The sequence below is a fragment of the Psilocybe cubensis genome, chromosome 3 (assembly GCF_017499595.1).
Source record: "Psilocybe cubensis strain MGC-MH-2018 chromosome 3, whole genome shotgun sequence".
In the NCBI taxonomy this organism is placed as follows: domain Eukaryota; kingdom Fungi; phylum Basidiomycota; class Agaricomycetes; order Agaricales; family Agrocybaceae; genus Psilocybe; species Psilocybe cubensis.
In genome coordinates this window covers 1,183,344-1,203,413 of record NC_063001.1, presented here as the reverse complement: position 1 = coordinate 1,203,413, position 20,070 = coordinate 1,183,344, and the positions used below count along the sequence as shown (strand labels likewise).

The following is a 20,070-nucleotide window of genomic DNA, read 5'->3' as shown; positions in this document are numbered from 1 at the left end:
CCCTCCATCCCCGCCAGTCTCATCACCCATTCAGAATCTCCGTCTCGGGCTTCTCGAGCGCTCTCTGTCCCTGCGTCTGTCGCTGCTACCCCACGGATCAGCACGAGAAATCAATACAGGAACGAGGCATACACGACTTACTCGTATCGTGAAGACGGTCGGTCGTACCCTCCACCCCGTTCTCGCTCGCCCCGGTCCCTATAATCGTCTCCCCCGCGCGACGAGCGGTAGTCGCCTCCCCCAGGTCGCGGTGGCCCCGACGGCGGCGCTGCGCCAGATCCCGCAGACGGCGCTGAGCTAGGGGGGTTCATCTTCCTCTTCTCACGCTCTTCCTTAAACTTTCCGAGCATATTTCTCAGCTCATGGTACCCTAGATGCATCTAGATAGGTCGGAGAGAAACATTTCAAATAAAAAAAATGGCAAAGTCGGTTCGCATCAGTCAGAAATGTTAATTGAAACTTTTGAGCTTGCGCGTGGGAAGCGCAGAAGTTTGGGTTTACGCACTTTACCGCCAAAATGATCCGCGAGACGACGGTCAGAGTCGAGAACGGATAGGTAAGCACCGCAGACGTCACAGACGCGTAGCTTTTGGTGGCCTGAAGCGCCAGATGTATCGGTGAGTTGTTGCAACTCGCGCTGCGTGTTTCCTTGAGTCAGAAACACAGTCATCCACGGATATAAGCAGTAGTCGGCTCACCTCCTTGTCGGCCTTTTCACTCTTCAACGCCTCAATAGCCGCCATCTCGCGCATAGATTCGTCAACCTTTCCTTGTTCACCTAAAAAGAGACAAAACCAGACGCGTAAGCATGACTCGCACACACAACACGGAACACCTACCAAGCGACTCAATCTTCTCCGTCCCTCCTTGAATAGCCAACTCAATTTCCGCAATTTCCCTCATCTACAAGCACCCAAAAAAAGAATTAATATCACGCACTGAAACTGAAACACCCGCGCAAAAAAGGTACAGCTCAAAAACACAAAAAAAAATGCAACATACCAAATTAGTAGTTTTCGCGTTCTCCTCGGGCGTCTTCTCGAGCCTACGGTGTGCCGCGCGAATCCTCCGATCACACTCATCAACAAAGGCAAAGATGTTGGCCTCATATTCCATCTGGAACCGATTGAATATAGGGTTGTTAGGGTCTGCCTCCTTCGCAGCGAGGTACTCGGTCTTGAGTCGCTCCGTGTGTGATTTGGGACAGGCTCCCAGGTCCATTTTCTAAGTCGCCGTTTCAACGCATCACCATCACGCATCACGAACGAACAAGGAAGGAAGGAAGGAAGGAAGGAAGGAGGTCAGCAAAAGGCAAAGGCAAAGGCATCAGCACAGATGGAAGAGAGAAGACAAGGGATTATATTGCAGTGCAAAGCGTGAAGAGGAGCCCATGCGCAGTGTGAAATAGAAGGAACCGGAAGAATGAATGAAAAACGAAATGAGCGGATGACCTCTCGAACACCGAACAAAAAGGACAAGGGGTGATGTGGTATTGGTATTGGTATTGTAATGGGCATGGCATGGGAAGGGAAGGGGAAGGGGAAGAAGGGAAGAGGGGGGCAACTCACAGTATTAGTGAACAGCGCATGAGGACACGTCCCACACAAAAAGTTCCTGCACACTTTCTCGTCCGACCAGACCAGATTGGCATTGGCCACACCCATAGCCTCAGGACCCATCATTTGCTAATACCAACAACAACACATACATCCCTCCGCGTCAGCAAAAAAAGCAAAAAAGCAAAGAAAACAACCACAAAAACCACACGTACCTCCAAGAGCTTCCTCTGCATCTCTGCTAACCGACCCATATTGAATGTAATGAACGTCTACAAGCCAAGCGCTCGCTGGTCACTGGTCAGGTCGCCTTTTCTTTTCTTTTCTTTTCTTTCTTGACTTTACAAGAGAGAGAGAGAGGTTCGTTAAATTGGAATGGACGAACGCGAGTCTAGTCACGGTTCAGGTTGGAGGGTCCCTAGTATTTGCGCGTGTTTCCTCCAGAGGGCTCCAGCCTCCCCACGTCCCAATATGGAAGTCACACTCGCCGGCCCGGCGTCCCGGCGATCCCGGCGACTTTGGAAAAAATGGGGTCAATGCACATTGCACTGAATGGTAAACGGAAGGAACGATGTGCAGGACCCTTCACCTGGACCCCACGGGGAGGCCAGTGCAAACGCGAAAACGAGCAGAAGGGCAGAAGATGGCTCTTGCGCTCTTCTGGATCAGCGAAGATCCTTCATCTTTCAAAATCGGGTCTAATATGCCAGATAAACCGAAAACCAGATAACAACTTGGACTCGGAGGAAGATAAGAGCGATGTCATTGTACCGTCACTTCAACGGTGGCAGATTTGTCGTCAGCTATGACGCAGGGATTCACAATTACGAATCCTAACTCTGACTGACTCTGGTTCTTGGTGCACAGTGCACGGTGCATTATGCATCGTAGCATCCAATCTCTAATTTCTAATCCCTACTCTGACCAGGGACGGGGTTGAGCAAGACCAGACCCATGGGAGAAACTCACTACAATTGAACCGCAAAAAAGGGCAAAAGCAAAACCCTAAAACATTCAAAAATTAAAAATTCAAATTAAAAACAAAAATAACATTCTGTCATGACTCCCTCGGTCCCTTCAACCTCACCTCATTTCCTCTCATAGTGATGATATGATGAAGGCGATCAAACTCAAACTCAAACTCAAGTTCTCCGCATTGTCATCAAGTTGAATGTCAAACTTCATTCATTCATTCATTTTACATGGGACATTACTTGCCTTGATGTCATGACCCCCCTAGCAGAGACCTCATGTCCGTTTCAAACTGAATTCAATTAAAATAAAAGGATGTTCAGGGAAAGGGCAAGGGCAAGGGTCCAATGGGACGATGGGACGAAGCACGCTCTTTGTCAAGCATCGCGGCAGCAGCACAGCAGGAATATACAAATTCTACTCTACCTACAATTTGAACAACAGACAGTAGTACATTACCAACATAGAAGAATGATAATATCACTCCGGACTCTATACCACTACCAGCAAACCTCATGTCCTCCCCGATTCACGACTGAGGACTCGGACTCACAACTCACAACTCACAACAACTATAACCGTAAATAGCAAACGACATACCTGTACCTGTAACACTTCTAAGCTACTCTTAACCGACAATGAAACCAAACCAAACCTTAACTAAAAGAAAACTAAAAGAAAACTAAAAGAAAAACATGTCCATGTCACCGAAATGTCCCAAAAAAACCTGAGGCTGCAATATAATTGCACACCCGAGTCTAAAATGAACCGTATGAACATGAACATGAACAAATGAACAAATCAGCACATCATCTTCAATGACTCGGAATTAATACTATTTTAATTTAATAGATAAAGAGTGATATACAACACGGCTATGTACAGTACCTGTACTACAGTGCGGCTGCGAACAATATAAATGAAAGAAAACGCATGTATTATGTATCATTTATGAAATGATTATGATTATGATTATACAACAAGGGAGAAAAGTAGAATTTGAACTAAAATTCAATTGAACTGTCTTGTAATGATACCAAGAATATACTAGTGTTGCCGCCAGAGTGCAGTGCAGTGACAGTGAAGCCATTTTTGGGCGACTGTGACACGCTTCACAGTGATCACAGTCCCTGTGAAGTGCTGTGAAGTGTTTGTGATGTCATTCACCGTCTCGACCTCATAAAATGGTCGACGAAAGGTTGACGCTTTGCAAGTCATTTTGTCTATATATATTTGCTCAGTCAGTGTACTAATAGTCCAAGGCACTTCAATGTAGCAATTTTTTTGACTTTTCGCAACAAATCCAGCGAAAACCAAGCAGAAATGTGTGTCGACGACAAGATGAAAGGGACCTGGACCACGTGCACTGTTGAATATTTTATTGCAATCTTATCTAGATAGATAAAGGTCATGTGCAATAAATATCCTCCAAATATAGTAAGTATCCCGAACATTCTCATGTATTCGACAAAAATGCATGTAATACTTCCATATTTAGTCTAGATTATCCAACACTGCAATTTACGGCACACTTTGCAGAGCACTTCACTGCGACTTTGTTGCGCTGTGAAGTGTGTCGGAGAATGAAAAAACAGAGTGCAGTCACAGTCACTGCAGAGTGACTGCGCTCTGGCGGCAACACTAGAATATACGAGTGAAGTAAAATAAAATAAATGATAACGACGACGACGATAACGATTATGAAAATGAACAAAAAAACTATACGACACCATAAAAAAAAGATAACACCACAGATGCAAAAAACAAAAAACAGTATGTACATTGAAATTAAAATATTAGCTTTTAAAAACACCACCACCTGAATTAAAAACCACACTCCAAAAACAAAAAAACAAGACTATAGTACTAACATAGACAGACAACACGAAAAAATATAATGCAATGATACGTTTCACGGAACTATTAATATATACAGATGATAAAAGTGCGAAAGCAAAAGCGAAAGCAGAATGAATGAATGAATGAATGAATGGACGGATAGGTGGATGGATGCAGGCGAAGCAAAGCGACAGAACAAACTTGATTTTTTTCAAACAAGCGAAATAACAAGGCAAAAAGCCCATGACAGTATAAAGACTGCACGAAGACGAAGACGACCGCGCCCGAGGCAAGAAAGGATTGGAAAAGACGAAGGACGAAGGACTGGAAAGATCAAAAGGGCAAAAGGACCCACAGCAACAAACACAAACACAAACGCAGATGCAAACGCAGATGCAGATGCAGATGCAAACAAAACACCAGCCCGCGCCCAGATCCGAACCCAAATCAATCAACTGCAACCGCAAGCTCTCAAACTCTCAAACCCAGACCCAGGTCGAAATCGCGGCAACCGACGAAAAACGCAAAGGGTTCCGCGTCCGCGTCCAAGTCCAAGTCCGCAAGCTCAATCTTCAAGGTTGGCGATACAAAGTACTTCCCACAACCACAACGTAGGCAGACTTGCTTGCCATGACCACCCTGGCACCCAAATTCCAAGCCTCATCCTCAGGCCTTAATAAACATCGCGTCCCTGCGCACCATGAGTATGAATATGACCCGGACCCGGCTGCGCACCACCTCGCCCTCTCCCCCTTCCCCCGCCCCTCCCTCTACCTCTATAATACCCCTTCCCCCGTGCTTGTCCCTGTGCTTGTCCATGTCCATGTACCGGCTCCTGCACTCGCTCCTGCGCAGCGTACTGTGTCTGGTTTTGTGTCTGGTTATGCTGGTACCCCCTCTGCCTTTGCGTCTGTCCTTCTCTCTGGTTCTGATTCTGAGAATTATTCTGATTCTGATTCTGGTAATCCCTGCTTTGCCTCTGATTCGAACCTCGATTCTGGTTCTGCTGCTGCTGCTGCTGCTGCCGATACCCCCTCTGCCCACCCGACGCCAACGCCGCCGCCGCCGTCGTCGTCGAAGACGTACCCGTAGGCGACAAAGGCACCGCACTCTTCTGATTCTTGCCTTTATATTTGTTCTGGTTCTGGTTTTGGTTTTGGTTCTGCCGCGCCTGCGCCTGCGTATCCACTTTCGCCGGCCTCTTCTCATGCTTTTGCTGCTGCTGCTGTTGTTGATGATGCTGTTGTTGTTGGTGGTGCTTATTCGCCTTTCCCTTTCCTTGGGCAAACAACGGCACTGAACCAGGCATCGGTATTGGCACACTCTCCTCCTCCTCCTGCTCTTCCTGTTCCTGTTCCTCGTCCTCTCCAGCACCACCCGAATACTTCTCCAAAAGCTTCACAATATCACCCCACTTCTCCTTCTCCCCCTCCTTCATATCCTTATCCTTGTCCTTACTCTCATACCCATTCTCACCCCCAGCACGCACACACAAATCCACATACATCCGCCTCACCTCCTCCCTCTCAGGCCTGAACGGCCCCATCTTCTCCAGAACGAGCCACACGAGCTCCGGCTCGCCTGATCCAATCGCAAGAGTTAACAACGTATCCTTGCTTTGCTCCTCCCTTCCATTCCCATTCCCATCCCCCTCCCCATTCCCATCCCCCTCCCTCTCCTGCTCTCCCTCTTCTTCTTTATCCTCTTCCTCCTCCTCCTCCTCCTCCTCCTCCTCCTCCTCATCCACCGCAGAACCAAGCACATAAACCCCCCTCGAATCCCGCTCACCGACAGGATACGCCTCCTCCACAAAATACAGCGCTACATCCACGCGCCCACACCGCAGCGCGGCATGGAACGGCGTGTGTCCGCACGTGTCGCGTTCTTCGGGGTCTGCACCTGTTTTTTTTGTTGGGTTTCGTGTGTGTGTTTAGGTCGGGTTGGGTTGGGTAAATCCGATAAGTTGGGATGGGTTGGATTGGGATGGGTTGGATCGAGTTGGATTGGATTGGGATGGGTAAATTGGGTAAGTTGGGCAAGTTAGTTAGTTAGTTATCTAATCACGCGAAATCGAGGAGGAGGAAAAAAGAACGTACTATGCGCATCTAACCACCTAACCAACTCCAAATCGCCACGTTTCGCAGCGATATGGAGAAGCGTCTCTTTCTCATCCACATCCTCCTTCTCCTTCGCTCCATTGGCATTCTCCTTCTTCTCTCCATCCCCATTCGCATCCCCACCCGCACTCGCACTCGCATCCCCATCCACATTCACTCGCGCGTTAGCACGCACACGACGGTCCAAAAACTCGCCCCCACACACATCCACACCATCCTCCCACACCCCGCGTTTCACCTCTTCAACCGCCGCATCCCTTCCACTAGTGGGTACGTTCCCGCCCTTGCTTTTGCTTTTTCCATTTCCTTTTGCGTCCTTCTTCTTCCCTCCTCCTCCCGCACCTGCATTCCCCTTCCCACTATCTTTTCCCATCACATTCCCCTTCGCATCCCCACCACCCCCTCCCCCACCCGCCTCCGCCCCCCCACACATCCTCGCACACTCAAAAACCCAACTCCTCACACCCTGCTTCCTCTCCCTCTCCACCCTCGCCCTCTCCTCCTCCACCGCGCGCCGCTCCGCGTCCGCGTGTGCCCGTTGCGTTTTTTTGGATTCGGATTTGGATTTGGCTTTTTGGCGGGTTTGGGAGGCGAGGTGTGCTGTGTAGATGGGTGTGTTGGGGGAGGAGGGGTGGGTGGGGAGAGGGGGTGGGGAAAGAGAGGTAGGTTAGATTTTTGTTTGAAAAAAAAATAAAACGAAAGAGAGATAAAGAGGGTGGGAGATAAAACCAAACTCCACCCCGAACGAAAGACGAAAAAAGAACGGAGAAACTCGCAAGCAAGCGCAACTGCAACTGCAACTGCAACTGCAACTGTAGGCACAAGTGCAAAACACGACCACGAAACAAAAAATCCCCCAAGTCAACTCTAAAAATAGCATTATGATATCACCGAGTCACCAACCCACAAAACCTCCGTCCAAGGCTTAGCGCTAAGCTTAAGCGCCCAAGCGCCAAAAATCCAACCCAAAAAAAAATCACAAAAAACCCTCCCAAAAAAAACCAAAACCCAACCAAAAACACAAACCCCCCCCCCTCCCAAAAAACCCCCCAAAAAATCCCCAAAAAATCCCAACCAAAAACACAAAAACCCAGAAAAAAACCTAAAACCCACCTTCCTCCCTCCCCCGCACCCTCCTCTCCCTCCGCACCTGATCCTCCCACCGTCTCCTCTCTTCAGCTGCTTCCTGTTCTGCGCGTGTGCGTTTAAGGTGTGCTTCGTAGGATTGTTGTTCGGCTTTGGATTGTTTTTGGGCTTTTGTTTGATTTTGGTTGGGGTTGGGGTTTTGGGTGGGGGGTTTGGTGTCTGTTTGAGTGTATGTATCAGGGTATTAGTTGTTGACCATATAAAACCAAAACCAAAAAGAATGAAAGAAGAAAAAAGAATGGTGATAATGATAATGATAATAATAATGGATACTTACGATTACGATGTGGATTTCCCTTCGGGTTTCCCCTCCCCCTCGGTGGCATCCCACCACCACCACCACCACCACCACCGCCCCCGCTGCCGCCGGAGCGCCATCCGGAATGGTACATCTTCCCAGCCATAATCCGTTCAAATATGTGCCTGTATAAAAAATGTTAGATGATGATGGTTCCATGTTAAGATATTGATACCCATGTTAAGATATTGATACGTAAAGAAATGAAAGGAAAGGAAAGGAAAGGAAAGGAAAGGAAAGGAAGCAAGGAAGGAAGGAAGCCGTTGGCGTGTGCATACACATACACGCACAACCGCTCACACGACCATCAGACATCAGACGTGATGGGCGCTTATCCACTTTCCCATCCGCATCCGCATCCCCATTCGAAATGGCAGCACCAAACACCAAACATAAACCAAACATAAACCAAACACAGACACCGACCAAACCGCAAAACCGCAAAACTGCAAAACCACCGACCAAAATGCCAAACCGCGAAACGGCAGACAAAAAACCACAAACCAAACCCCCCCCCCCCCCAAAAAAAAAAAAAAAAAAAAAGCGCAAAACCACAAACCCACAAACCCACAAACCACAAAAAAAAACCAAAGAAAAAACCAAGCCATAGAAAAAGAAAACAAAAAAAAAGAAAAACAACGAAAAGCAAAGAAAACCCAAAGACAAAAAAACGAAAAGAAAAAGAGAGCAAAAAAACTCACATATAAAACGCCAAATCCTCGTCGTCCTCGTCCTCGTCCTCTTCAAAGTACCTCTCTTTTCCCTTCCCCTTTCCCTTTCCCTTTGCATTTCCCTTTGCATTTCCATTTCCATTTCCCTTTGCACTTCCATTTGCATTTCCCTTTGCATATCCCCCACTTCCATTTCCACTTCCACGCCCCTCCCTTTCCCCCTCCTCATAATCCTCCCCCTCCCCCTCATCCTCCTCATCATCATCCTCATAATCCTCTTCATCCTCGTCATATTCAAACTCGTCACCATAAAACCCATAAAAATCCTCATCATCATCATCACCGTAGCTGTAGCCATAAAACTCATATGCAAACGCCTCGTCAGCTGACATTTCGGAGCAGTGTTCGCATTTATGCTCTCGTCCATGTCCCCCATGCGCGTGTCCGGGTCCTCCAGCGAAGGGCGCGAACCCGAACCCGGACCCGAACCCGCTGAAAAATGGGTGTGGAAATGAAGAGGTGAACTGCGAAAAGGAAGAGGAAGAGAACTGGGACGAAGAGAACTGGGACGAAGAGAACTGGGAGAACTGGGAAAAGGAGGAAGCAGAGGAGGACCGCTCGACATGCTCGACGAGAACGCGGTACGCCTCGCCTACGCGCTGGAATGCGGCTGTTGCGTCTGGGTTGTCGGGGTTTTTGTCTGGGTGTGTGCGGAGGGACATCTTTGTGTTTATGTGTTTATGTTTTTTTGTGTGCGAGGGGGGAGGGGGTGTAAGGGTGTGAGGGGAGAGGGGTGTTAGTGCTAGTTGAAAGAGGGAAGAAGGGAAGAGGAACAGACCTGTTTATACGCCGTTTTGACGACTTCAGCTTCGAGCGATGTGCCTTTCTGTTAGAATTAGAAAAAAGGTGAGAAACAGACAGCGAATGGTAATAAGCAACGAGTTGAACAAAGGTGACACGGACCTCGAGGCCGAGGATGGACAGTGCGTCGTCGAGATTTAACGAGTTGGGCGTACGCCTCATCGTGTGTGGTTTGAGAGTGTCACAGAAAGGAGAAAGAAGCAGAAAAAAGAGGAGGAAGAAAAGAAGTTCAAAGACGCGTTTTTAATTACCTAATTTGAGTGGCGGAAACGCGCGACTCGTGATGTCGAATTGTCGAGATGTTTCTTTTCAAATCTACAAGCCAAATTTTGTGTGTTTTTATATTTTGACAGAGACTTTATGCAGCACCCCGAACATGTCCCGGCGGCTGCACAAGTAGCGCTGCCCTTGCCGGCGGAATCCTCCTCATTTATCCAGTCGTTTCTCAATGACAAGTGCGTTTTTGCCCAGTGCGCGTGTACTCCCGCTGAGCTCTCATCAAGTGCAGTCCCTACTTCCAAGCCGGCTTTGGCCTCATGGTACGCCTCTTCCCAGCTCTCTATCACAATATCTAACAGACACAGGGCCTGGGCGTCGGCCTCTCGATCCTACGCAAATCGCTGGTGGTAGGCTCAGCAGCGCTCCAACGGCGGATGCTCGTGACACTAGAACTAAACAACAAAGACAAATCCTACGAGTGGCTCCTCGCCTGGCTCGCCCACCACCCACCTTCACCCTCCCTAAACCCGCTCACCCGCCGGCTCACATCCACGCTCACCCGCTCACACAACCTCTCCGTCGAAACCAGCCTCCAAACGCACCCCAACGGCTCCTCCTCCGCCGCATTCCGCCTCGTCGCCGGTCCGGGCACACACTACATCCACTACGCCGGGCACTGGATGCGTCTCTCCCGCGAACGCGACGCGCGCGCGCAGGCGCTCATGTCCGGCCAGCCCTGGGAGACACTCACACTCACCGCGCTCTCCCCCGCGCGCGCCGTCTTCCCTCTTCTCCTCGCTGACGCGCGCGATGCGGCGATGAAGGGCCAGGAGGGGCGGTTGGTGGTGCATACTGCCTGGGGCACCGAGTGGCGCCCGTTTGGCCTGCCGCGCGCGAAGCGCCCTTTAAAGAGCGTTGTCCTCGCGCCGGGCGTCGCAGAGGGGATCGAGAGAGACCTGCGCACTTTTCTGAGTCGTCGAGAGTGGTACGCAGACCGCGGTACGCCTTCCCCTCCCCTCCTCCCTTGAAAACTAACCCACACACACACAGGCATCCCCTACCGCCGCGGCTACCTCCTCCACGGCCCCCCAGGCTCCGGCAAAACCTCCTTCATCCAATCCCTCGCCGGCGAACTAAGCTACGACATCTGCGTCCTCAACCTCTCCGAGCGCGGCCTCACCGACGACAAACTCTTCCACCTCCTCGCCAACGCCCCCGAGCGCAGCTTCGTCCTCATCGAGGACGTCGACGCCGCGTTCAACCGCCGCGCCCAGACGACTGAAGACGGGTGCGTCCTTCTTTCTTTTCTCCCCCTCACTCCCCCTCACTCACTAACCCCTTCCCTGACACAGCTACCAATCATCAATAACATTCTCCGGCCTCCTCAACGCACTCGACGGCGTCGCCTCGTCCGCATCCGCCCGCCTCGTCTTCATGACCACCAACCACTTTGCCCGGCTCGACCCCGCGCTCGTCAGACCCGGCCGCGTGGATATGGGCGTGCTCATCGACGACGCGGTGCCGGCGCAGGCGTGTGTGCTTTTCGAGCGGTTTTATGGTGCTGGTGCTGGTTCTGGTTCTACGTCCTCAGCGACAACGTCCCCGTCGACGCCATCAACGGAATCACCCCCACCCACATCCCCGGACCTCGACCTCGACATCGCATCCCTCTCCAAATCCCTCGCACACACAATCCAATCCGAGATGGACGCAGGCCGGCGCGTGAGCATGGCTGCTCTCCAGGGCTTTTTTATCTTGCATGCTGAGGATCCGCGGGGGGCGGTTGAGGGGGTGGGGGGGTTGTTTAGGTGAGGGTGCGCGTGTGGGGGGGTTGTTTAGATGAGGGGAGGGGAGGGGGTTGGGTTGGGTATTGGGGATTGAGGGATGGGGAGGAGAAGGAGGGGGAGGGCGAGGGGAAAAGTACACATACACACATACTCACATACTCACATACTCATATAACACATACATACCTCTTCGCACTATCAACATCCACTCATCCTTCTCACCACTCAACCGCTCAACCAAAAAAGAAACATGGAAAAAAGAAATATGAAAAAAAAAAAAAAAAAAAGAGTTTGTATGTCTCTATGTCTCTGACTCTCTATGCACATGTGTTACCTTCGCCGTTCCATTGACTTTACCATCGACCACGACCACGACCACGCTCATCCTCATCCTCATCCTCATCCTCCTATACCAGAAAAATAAGAATGAAGGCGCTGATATTAATTCTTGAAGCTTGAGACATACACTGCGACACTGCGATATTGCGATACTGCGATACTGCGATACTGCGATACTGTGACACCGCGATACTGCGATACTGCGACACTGCGACAATGTATAAACCCCAACTCGCGACGCCCGACGCGATCTCATATCTCATACTCAGAAAAACGACTTGCGCTTCCTTCCTGTGAACTTTGAATCGTGCGGGACGCCCTCTTTGCCTCTTCTCCTATACAACTATTCACCCGTCCGAAAAAAAAGGAGGGAGGGATAAAAAGTAAATGATCAGTCAGTCAGAGACACCATTAGGAAAAAAAAGCCAAAAAAAGCCAAAAACAAAAAAAAAAAAAACAAAACAAAAAAACAAACGAAGAAACGAGAAAAAGAAACGAAAAATCCAAGAAAACAAGCACCCACCTCTTTCTTCTTCAAAATCCAATCACGATCTTTAACCGCCTTCCTCTTCCCTCCTTTCGCCTTTGCACGTTCCCTCTCACGTCTCCTCTCAAACCTCACCCGCGCACTCTCCTCCTCCTCTCCCTCCAAGCCCTTCGGCAGCTCCTCCTCCCCTTTCCCCCCTCCCTGCCCACTCCCACTCCCCCCACCCCCACCACCCCCAACAAACAAACACAAAAACACCTTCCTCGCCCTCCTCGAATTCGGATAATCAACCACCACCCCGCCCCCAAACCCCGCCTTCCGCGCCACCCCCGCAATCATCTGCACCTGCTCATCACTGCTCGGGTAAAATTGCAATACCGCGCGGGAGGGCGAGCGGAGGGATGAGTGGAGAGTTGTGAAGAAGCGCTGGAGGCGGTGCGGGGGTGAGGAGGTTGGGTGGGATGTTTCGGCGTTGAGGAGCCATTGGATTACGGATATGCTGTGTGTGTGTGTGTGTGAAGAGGGAAAGAGGGGGGAGGGAGGGGTTGGTTGGTTTTGGTTTTGGTTTTGGTTTTGGTTTTTTAGAGTGAGTGCGAGGGAGGACGAACCTGATTGCACCGTCGAAGCTACCAGGTCTGAACCCGAATCCTTGTCCTATATCTTGCAGGAACAGATCACCTTCGACTTCTCGCTCAAGCGCCACCTCTTTTCGTTCCAAATCAAAATAAAAAAGATAAAAAAATATATATATCAGTATCAGATCCGTCAGAGATGGAAAGAATCGAAAAACAAGTAAGCAAAAAAAAGGAAAGGAAAGAATGAAAGAAAGAAAGAGAGAAAAGATTGGCAAGATCTCGAACTCGAGCGTCAAAAATAAAAATTATACACTCCATCTTGCTTCTTGCATCCTCCAAAAAACCCTCCAAAAAAACCCTCCAAAAAACCCTCCAAAAAACCCCTCCAAAACACCCTCCAAAAAACCCACAAAACAAAACACCCCTCCAAAAAAACCTCCAAAAACCCTCCAAAACACCCCTCCAAAAAACCCCCAAAAAACCCCCCCAAAAAACCTCCAAAAACCACCAAAAACCACCACAAAAAAACCACAAAAAAATCAAAACCCACAAAAAAAACTCACCCAACATACTAGGCGCAACATCGACCCCCGCCCACAAATACCCCTCCTCATCCAAAATCTCGCCCGAAAGGCCCGAGCCACATCCAATGTCTAATAAGAACGCGGGTTGGCCGGGCGGGAGGTTGAGGAGTTCGAGGGCGCGGTATGTCATGTCTGCTTGGATTTGTTGGTTGCGGGTGCTGTGAGGAAGAGTGGATGAGTGGATGGAAGGACGGTGTTTTGCATCGAGTAGATAGATAGATAGATAGATGGGTGGATCGAGGATCGAGAGTGAGATAGAAAGATCACTCTATCTTCTTCATCCTATCCTCACTCCTCACGGCGCGATATAACACATAACACACCACACCATACCCATCCCATCCCAAAAACAACATCAAAGCCCACATCCACATCCACGTACAAAACTCGCCTCAGCTTCAGCCATAGCCTCAGACCCAACCCATCCACCCCAACCCAACCCACCCAAAAAAAAAAGTAGGGAACCAAAAAACCAAAAAAAACACACAAAGAAAATACGAAATAGAAAAACGTACTTGGAAGTATACTTCTTCGCTTCCGCATCGCCGTAATACTACACCACGAACACGAGCCACGAGGACGAGGACGAGGACGAGGACGATCGCCGCACACACGAGCAGGGCCAGAACGGAAGATAGCGAATGCAGAGTGAAGAGTGCAGAGTGCAGAGTGAGCGGCAGAGGTTGAGGGTCATGGTGGCCGGTAAAGGAGAGAGAAAGCGACATGAAGATGAGGATGTGGACGAGGACGAGGATATGGTATGGTATGGCAAAGACAAGTGCAAGGTAAGAACAGGCAGGGCAAAGACAAATACAATAGTTGGTAACATCACAAGGGCAAAAAAAACAGGACACGCACGATTTCTGGGGGCGCCTGTAGTTCCGGTCGTGACATCGTTATCGTTAACGTTTACCCTTTCTTTTCTATCCTTTCCCAAGTGTCCCGTCCGTTCAAATATCCAAGTACAACTCGTACTGTCTTTTCTTTTTCGCGTGATCAATGAAAAATCGAAGTGTGTGAGTGTGTGAGGGGAGGGTGTAGTCTGCAGATGTGTACAATCGAAACCGAGATTCGAGTACAGAGACTTTTTACTAAATTTTAGTTGGTGGTGGTGGTGTGTCCTGAAGCTCGCGCTCAGGTCTAAAATCCAAAAAGAGAATGAGATGGAGAGATGAAGAGATGAAGGTGGTAAGCAGGTGGTATGGATGGGCGGAGGGGATGGAGGCAGGAAGAGAAGAGAAAAGTAATTTGGTGTCTAATTTAGGCAGCAGCAGCAGCAGGTCCAGGTCGATCACTTGGAACTGAGTTTGATCGCAAGTCAACTCCTTCATTCACTTCATCCAAGAAAATCATAAAGGCGAAAAAACGAACAGCCATGAAGTATATGTAGTGTTATTCATTTTTAATCAAATACAATTGCACGAGGTGTTGTATGTGTGTGTGGGTGTGGTTGAAGGGTGTGTGCAAAATGCAAAAAAACAAAAACATATAGTAAAACATAAAAAAAAAGGAACAGCATCTGAACTCGTCTGAACTGGAAGGAAATTATATTATTTAGTACAAAAAAAAAATGCCAACGATCCAAATTCCACTCGATCCCCAAACTCAAAACACCAAACACCAAACTCCAAACAGCAAACTCCAGTATAATCCCCAGCTAATCGTCGCCGACAGGCACCTCCTCTTCGAGGTATTTTACCAATTTGACGCGGATCTCCGTCGCCTCGTCGCCGCGCAACACGTCCGAGATGAACTCTGCCTGCACCTGCAGCTGGACCTACACTCACACATACACACATAAGCACACAGTAACTCACACACACCACAACACCAGGAAAAGAGAAAGAAAGACAAAAAAAAAACAACAAACCACTCACCATCTCCAACGCCCCTCGCAACACACCACACAGCACATTGCTATACCACAACCCACCCTCGAGCGCCTCCTCGGGCAGCTCAACAAACTCCGCCAGCGGGTTCTCGTCCAGCGTAAGCGTAAAATACGTCCCGGGCGCCGCCTGCGCGATTGGCGTCGGCGCGTTGCTCGTACTTGTCGGCCGACTAGGGGACGACGGCGGCGGGGGCGCGCTATGCGTCACACCCGGGCTGATGTTGAGGAACGATTTGAAGCCCACCTAAAGACACACACCCACACACATATATATCAGCGTCGAACTACGGAAACGCGGATTTCGGATTGCGGATTGCGATCTGACCTTCGCTATCACCTCCCCGACCTCCTTAAAGTCCGCACAACGGCCCATATTCGACTTGGCCAAAAAGTCCTCGATGAGCCGTGTACCGATATTATACCCCATCTTCTCCAGCTGCTTGTTCACCTCTTCATAGTCCTCGTAGTCCTGGATAAGCTGCACGACGAGCGCGCCGTACGTCAGCGCGAAGAGCTCGGCGTTCTACAGTCCATAGATACGAAAATGGGAGATGAATGGGAGATGGGAGATGGGAGATGGATGCCATGGATGGATTTGGGGAGGGGAAGGGGTTGATTGGTCAGTGGTTTGCGCTTGGATAGAGGGGTGCGCACGATTTTCTCCGAGCGGCCTTTCCAGAGCTCTTCTCCGATGGTTTTGTACTGCTTCGTCGCCATTGAGCTTCGCGTATTGGGGTTGGGATTGTGTTGTGGTTTGCGATCAAGTTGCAAAGATGCAGTACTGGTAGAACGCGTGATGTCACGGCCCTGATTCACATTTTGCCCGAGGCGGCAGTTCTCTCTGCGAATTTTACAAACGATATACAGAGTCTTTTTGAGAGAGAGAAAAGTATTAAGAGGGAATGCAGCGAGTCTATGCATTCCTGTAGTATAGCAATAGCACACAACAGCGAAGCACCATCTACCCAAAAACCACCACCACCACCTCCTCCTCCTCCTCCACCAACTAATACCTGTCGAGCCTATTGAGCTTCTTCGCCGTCTTCGCATTATTCTGCGTATTCTGTCCCCTAACCGGCAAATGCATCGCATGCCTCCTACCCACATAACTCCCAATCATCCTCTGATGCCCAATATTCTCCCTAATCTCCCTCCTCAACTCCGACTCGATCCTCAAATTCCTCAACGGGTCCGAGCTAGCCTTGGCCTCTTTCGCCTTATGCAGCTCCATGAACCGCGCCTGGAGCTCCTGCGTCGACACACTCGTGGGTGAGGGGGGCACATAGTCCGCGCGCGCGAGCGGGTAGCGCGGGAGTGCCGGGGCGGTGCTAGGTGAGGACAGGAACGACGCGAGGGATGTCACTTGGAACGGCGAGAGGTCGCGCACGCGGCATCGGTCGTGGACTTGCAGTCGTGCGCAGATGCGGTGCGCGGTATGGTGCCCGACGCCGAATATCTTCGTCAGGGCGAACTAGGTTCGGGTGTGCATTTGCGTCAGAAAAAAACGGCCACTTTTTTGCTGGGGGAGAGAGGGTGTGGTGCGGGACGACTTACCCTGGCGACCTGGTTATCTGGAAGGTTGATGCCTAGGATATGCACCATTGCGCTCGCTCGACGCCGGACAACGTTGACGGGGTTGTTAAATTATTTCAAGGAAGGCCAGGATCACGGGTGTGGAAAGGGTCAAGAATTAAACCTCCGACAAAACTCAGCTCGCACCTGCCGGCACCGGGCATGAGGGCACAGCAACTTTGTTTCCATCTCCATCTCCATCTCCATCCACACCCCCAACCCACATCCCAAATCCCAACCCACCTCCAGGTCTAGTACCCACCATGTCCACAAACAAACCCGACAACTGGCGCGAAGAAGCCTTCGCCAAACAGCGCATGCAAATGCGCGAGGAATACGAGCGGCAAAAGCAGTCGCTCATAAACGAGACCGAAAAGGCTCGTCCCTCCGCCAACCGCTTCGTCGGGCAGAACGACTCGATGGAGGATACACTCAAGAACAGCACCGTCGGCCTCGTCAAGCTCGAGGATTTTCAGCAGATGCGCAAGGAGCTTGAAGAGGCCAAGGCGCGCGAGGCGGCCAAATCGAATGACCTCAAGTATGTTTTCCCCGTTATACTTTATCCCCTTCCCCTTTCCCTTCCTCCCTCCCCTCCCTTTTATACCTCTATGTGAAGAAAGGATGGATGGCTTATAGGATGTGGAGGATCTGTTTAGAGATGAAGCAAAGAAAGCGAAGAAGCGCAAGAAAACCGCCAAGTCAAAGTTATCTTTCGCCATGGACGACGAGGAGGGCGAGGACGTGTCCGGCGAGCCCAAGGCGAACAGCGACGAAGCCCAGGACGACACCGCCGACCAACCCGCCCCTAAACGCAGCAGACTGAAAAAGAACCCAAACGTCGACACATCCTTCCTCCCAGACCGCGAACGCGAAGAAGCCGAGCGCAAAGAACGCGAGCGGCTGCGTCTCGAATGGCTCGCGAAGCAGGACGCAATGAAGAAAGAGGATATCGAGATTGTGTACTCATACTGGGACGGAAGCGGGCATAGGAAGAGTGTCCAGGTGCGTTTTTTTTTTTTTTTTTTTTTTGATGATGCTGTTGTTGCGTCTTCTATGGGTAGTCTAAATTGAAATTGTCAACAGTGCAAGAAGGGCGACGATATCGCAACCTTCCTCGAGAAATGCCGCGCCCAATTCCCAGAACTTCGTGGCGTAAGCGTCGACAATCTTATGTATGTAAAGGTAAGCTCTAACTCTCTCACATCCCCAATACTATATCTAAAAAACCGCAGGAGGACCTAATCATACCACACGTTCGTAACATCCCACAACCCAATCATGTATCACACACATTCTAACCTCCCATCCTCTTCAGCACTACACATTCTACGACTTCATCGTCAACAAAGCCCGTGGCAAATCAGGTCCTTTATTCAACTTTGACGTCCACGACGACGTGCGTCTACTGGCTGACGCGACAAAGGAAAAGGACGAATCGCACGCCGGCAAGGTCGTCGAGCGAAGCTATTACCAAAGGAATAAACATATTTTCCCTGCGTCGCGCTGGGAGGTGAGTTAATCACCCTTGCCTACATACCTCTTTGTCTAATACTTTAACCAGGTATTCGATCCGGAGAAAAACTACGGAAAGTACACGATAGCATAGACATTGTATCTATTATAGATAATGTGATTACCCTGTAATGAAAAGAGTTTCTCTGAACATAAGAGTTGTGAAAATCCAGTGATGTATATGGTTGTAAAGTTAGCTTTTGTAAAAATTCTGCGCAACGGAAATAAATGCAAAAAGATGGGGGCACCGCGGATCGAACGCGGGACCTTTAGAACTTCAGTCTACTGCTCTCCCAACTGAGCTATGCCCCCGGATGGAAGTGTTTAATATTCACAGGTCTCATGCAACGCTTTATCGTCCCAGTTTGTGTTCCCTTTACCGCTCCTCTCTGGTATCCGGGTCACCCTATCACGGTTCGCATCTACATCCGCAACCACCATGTCTGGCGCAGGAGCCCGCGAGAATGTGTTCGCCACGCGCATGGCCCTCACCAACACCAAGCTGCGGCTGAAAGGGGCGCAGACCGGACACTCCCTACTCGCGAAGAAGCGGGACGCACTGACGACTCGATTCCGCACCATCCTGAAGAAGGTCGATGAGGTACGTATACGTGCAACATTGACTACATTCCATCCTTCCATCCATCCTTTTTTATTTTCCTTTTTGTCTACCTGCCTCACCCCCCGTTCGCGCGTTCTGTTGAGTTTTGTAGCTGATGAGTTCAGCATTAGGCGAAGAGGAAGATGGGCAAGGTGATGCAAGTGGCCTCGTTCTCGATGGCGGAGGTGACATATGCGACGGGCGACATCGCCTATCTCGTCCAAGAACAAGCCAAACAAGCCACATTCCGCGTCAAAGCAAAGCAGGACAACGTATCCGGCGTCATCCTGCCCGCGTTCGAAGTGGAACGTGTTTCCGGCTCAGGTGCGCTCTTTAACCATTTTATTTTAGCCTTACTATTATCAGTCATATTTTTTCTAATACACCGACGTCACTTTTTTTTGTGTGTGTAGATTTCAATCTTACTGGGTTGGGGAGAGGAGGACAGCAGATTATCAAGGCGAAAGAGGTGTATGCGAAGGCGATTGAAACTCTGGTGGAGCTCGCTTCGCTGCAAACTGCTTTCACCATCTTGGATGAAGTCATTCGGGCAACGAATCGTAGGGTCAACGCAATCGAACATGTCATCATGCCTCGACTGGACAATACCATCAAGTATATTATGAGCGAGTTGGATGAAATGGACAGAGAGGAATTCTTTAGGTGCGATTCTATCAAGTCTCTCGCTGACGAGAAGATTAACAAAATTTGATCCAGACTGAAAAAGGTCCAAGGGAAGAAGAAACGAGATGCAGCTACCCGAGAAACCATCAGGGAAACAGAAGCCTTGGACCAGAAAAACAATGGCCAGACACCGGCAGCGGTAGAGCCTTCGGTAGGAGTTGATGATGAAGAGAGCACAGATTTGCTGAGCGGGAAAGACGCTGATGTTATCTTCTAACTCAAATCATCACTTTTTCGGACGTTCTCAAACGCAATGGATTTGGTAGTCTCTTATGGTACAACATGTTCCCCCCGCTTCCGCAGTTCCTAATGTCACATAATGAAATTAATGGCTTACAGCATATGGGAGTGGAAAGCAT

At 49.9% G+C, this 20,070-nt stretch overlaps 8 protein-coding genes and 1 non-coding gene across 9 annotated transcripts; 3 read left to right on the top strand and 6 right to left on the bottom strand.

Moving 5' to 3' along the window:
• Positions 1-137: 137 nt before the first annotated feature.
• On the bottom strand, positions 138-1,810 carry JR316_0003166 (U1 snRNP-associated protein usp106; the record flags this gene model as incomplete). Its single annotated transcript, XM_047888946.1, has 7 exons — positions 138-380; positions 506-637; positions 699-778; positions 840-903; positions 1,003-1,224; positions 1,569-1,685; positions 1,772-1,810. The coding sequence occupies 7 exons, from the start codon at positions 1,808-1,810 to the stop codon at positions 138-140; spliced, it is 897 nt and encodes a 298-aa protein (XP_047751320.1).
• Positions 1,811-5,040: 3,230 nt separating this feature from the next.
• JR316_0003165 (DnaJ-like protein subfamily C member 5B) lies at positions 5,041-9,622 on the bottom strand (the record flags this gene model as incomplete). Its single annotated transcript, XM_047888945.1, has 7 exons — positions 5,041-6,266; positions 6,464-7,084; positions 7,598-7,789; positions 7,908-8,053; positions 8,630-9,321; positions 9,438-9,485; positions 9,563-9,622. The coding sequence occupies 7 exons, from the start codon at positions 9,620-9,622 to the stop codon at positions 5,041-5,043; spliced, it is 2,985 nt and encodes a 994-aa protein (XP_047751319.1).
• Positions 9,623-9,996: 374 nt separating this feature from the next.
• JR316_0003164 (Mitochondrial chaperone BCS1) lies at positions 9,997-11,491 on the top strand (the record flags this gene model as incomplete). Its single annotated transcript, XM_047888944.1, has 4 exons — positions 9,997-9,999; positions 10,039-10,678; positions 10,730-10,967; positions 11,032-11,491. 4 exons carry the CDS (start codon positions 9,997-9,999, stop codon positions 11,489-11,491), a joined length of 1,341 nt encoding a protein of 446 aa, XP_047751318.1.
• Positions 11,492-11,819: 328 nt separating this feature from the next.
• JR316_0003163 (putative 18S rRNA (guanine-N(7))-methyltransferase) lies at positions 11,820-14,176 on the bottom strand (the record flags this gene model as incomplete). The annotated part of the gene is given in 6 exon segments (XM_047888943.1): positions 11,820-11,873; positions 12,329-12,791; positions 12,901-12,997; positions 13,431-13,609; positions 13,967-14,004; positions 14,018-14,176. 6 exon segments carry the CDS (start codon positions 14,174-14,176, stop codon positions 11,820-11,822), a joined length of 990 nt encoding a protein of 329 aa, XP_047751317.1.
• A 932-nt stretch (positions 14,177-15,108) lies between these two features.
• Positions 15,109-16,059, bottom strand: JR316_0003162 (Transport protein particle subunit bet3; the record flags this gene model as incomplete). The annotated part of the gene is made up of 4 exons (XM_047888942.1): positions 15,109-15,228; positions 15,329-15,586; positions 15,668-15,865; positions 15,997-16,059. 4 exons carry the CDS (start codon positions 16,057-16,059, stop codon positions 15,109-15,111), a joined length of 639 nt encoding a protein of 212 aa, XP_047751316.1.
• Positions 16,060-16,348: 289 nt separating this feature from the next.
• JR316_0003161 (37S ribosomal protein SWS2, mitochondrial) lies at positions 16,349-16,944 on the bottom strand (the record flags this gene model as incomplete). The annotated part of the gene is made up of 2 exons (XM_047888941.1): positions 16,349-16,813; positions 16,897-16,944. 2 exons carry the CDS (start codon positions 16,942-16,944, stop codon positions 16,349-16,351), a joined length of 513 nt encoding a protein of 170 aa, XP_047751315.1.
• A 233-nt stretch (positions 16,945-17,177) lies between these two features.
• On the top strand, positions 17,178-18,520 carry JR316_0003160 (Protein FAM50B; the record flags this gene model as incomplete). Its single annotated transcript, XM_047888940.1, has 6 exons — positions 17,178-17,452; positions 17,571-17,916; positions 17,998-18,096; positions 18,147-18,167; positions 18,230-18,424; positions 18,476-18,520. The coding sequence occupies 6 exons, from the start codon at positions 17,178-17,180 to the stop codon at positions 18,518-18,520; spliced, it is 981 nt and encodes a 326-aa protein (XP_047751314.1).
• Positions 18,521-18,665: 145 nt separating this feature from the next.
• Positions 18,666-18,738, bottom strand: JR316_0003159. Its single transcript has one exon. It is a non-coding gene; the product is annotated as a tRNA-Phe (tRNA).
• A 127-nt stretch (positions 18,739-18,865) lies between these two features.
• JR316_0003158 (V-type proton ATPase subunit D) lies at positions 18,866-19,928 on the top strand (the record flags this gene model as incomplete). Its single annotated transcript, XM_047888939.1, has 4 exons — positions 18,866-19,027; positions 19,159-19,351; positions 19,441-19,690; positions 19,745-19,928. The coding sequence occupies 4 exons, from the start codon at positions 18,866-18,868 to the stop codon at positions 19,926-19,928; spliced, it is 789 nt and encodes a 262-aa protein (XP_047751313.1).
• Positions 19,929-20,070: the final 142 nt, after the last annotated feature.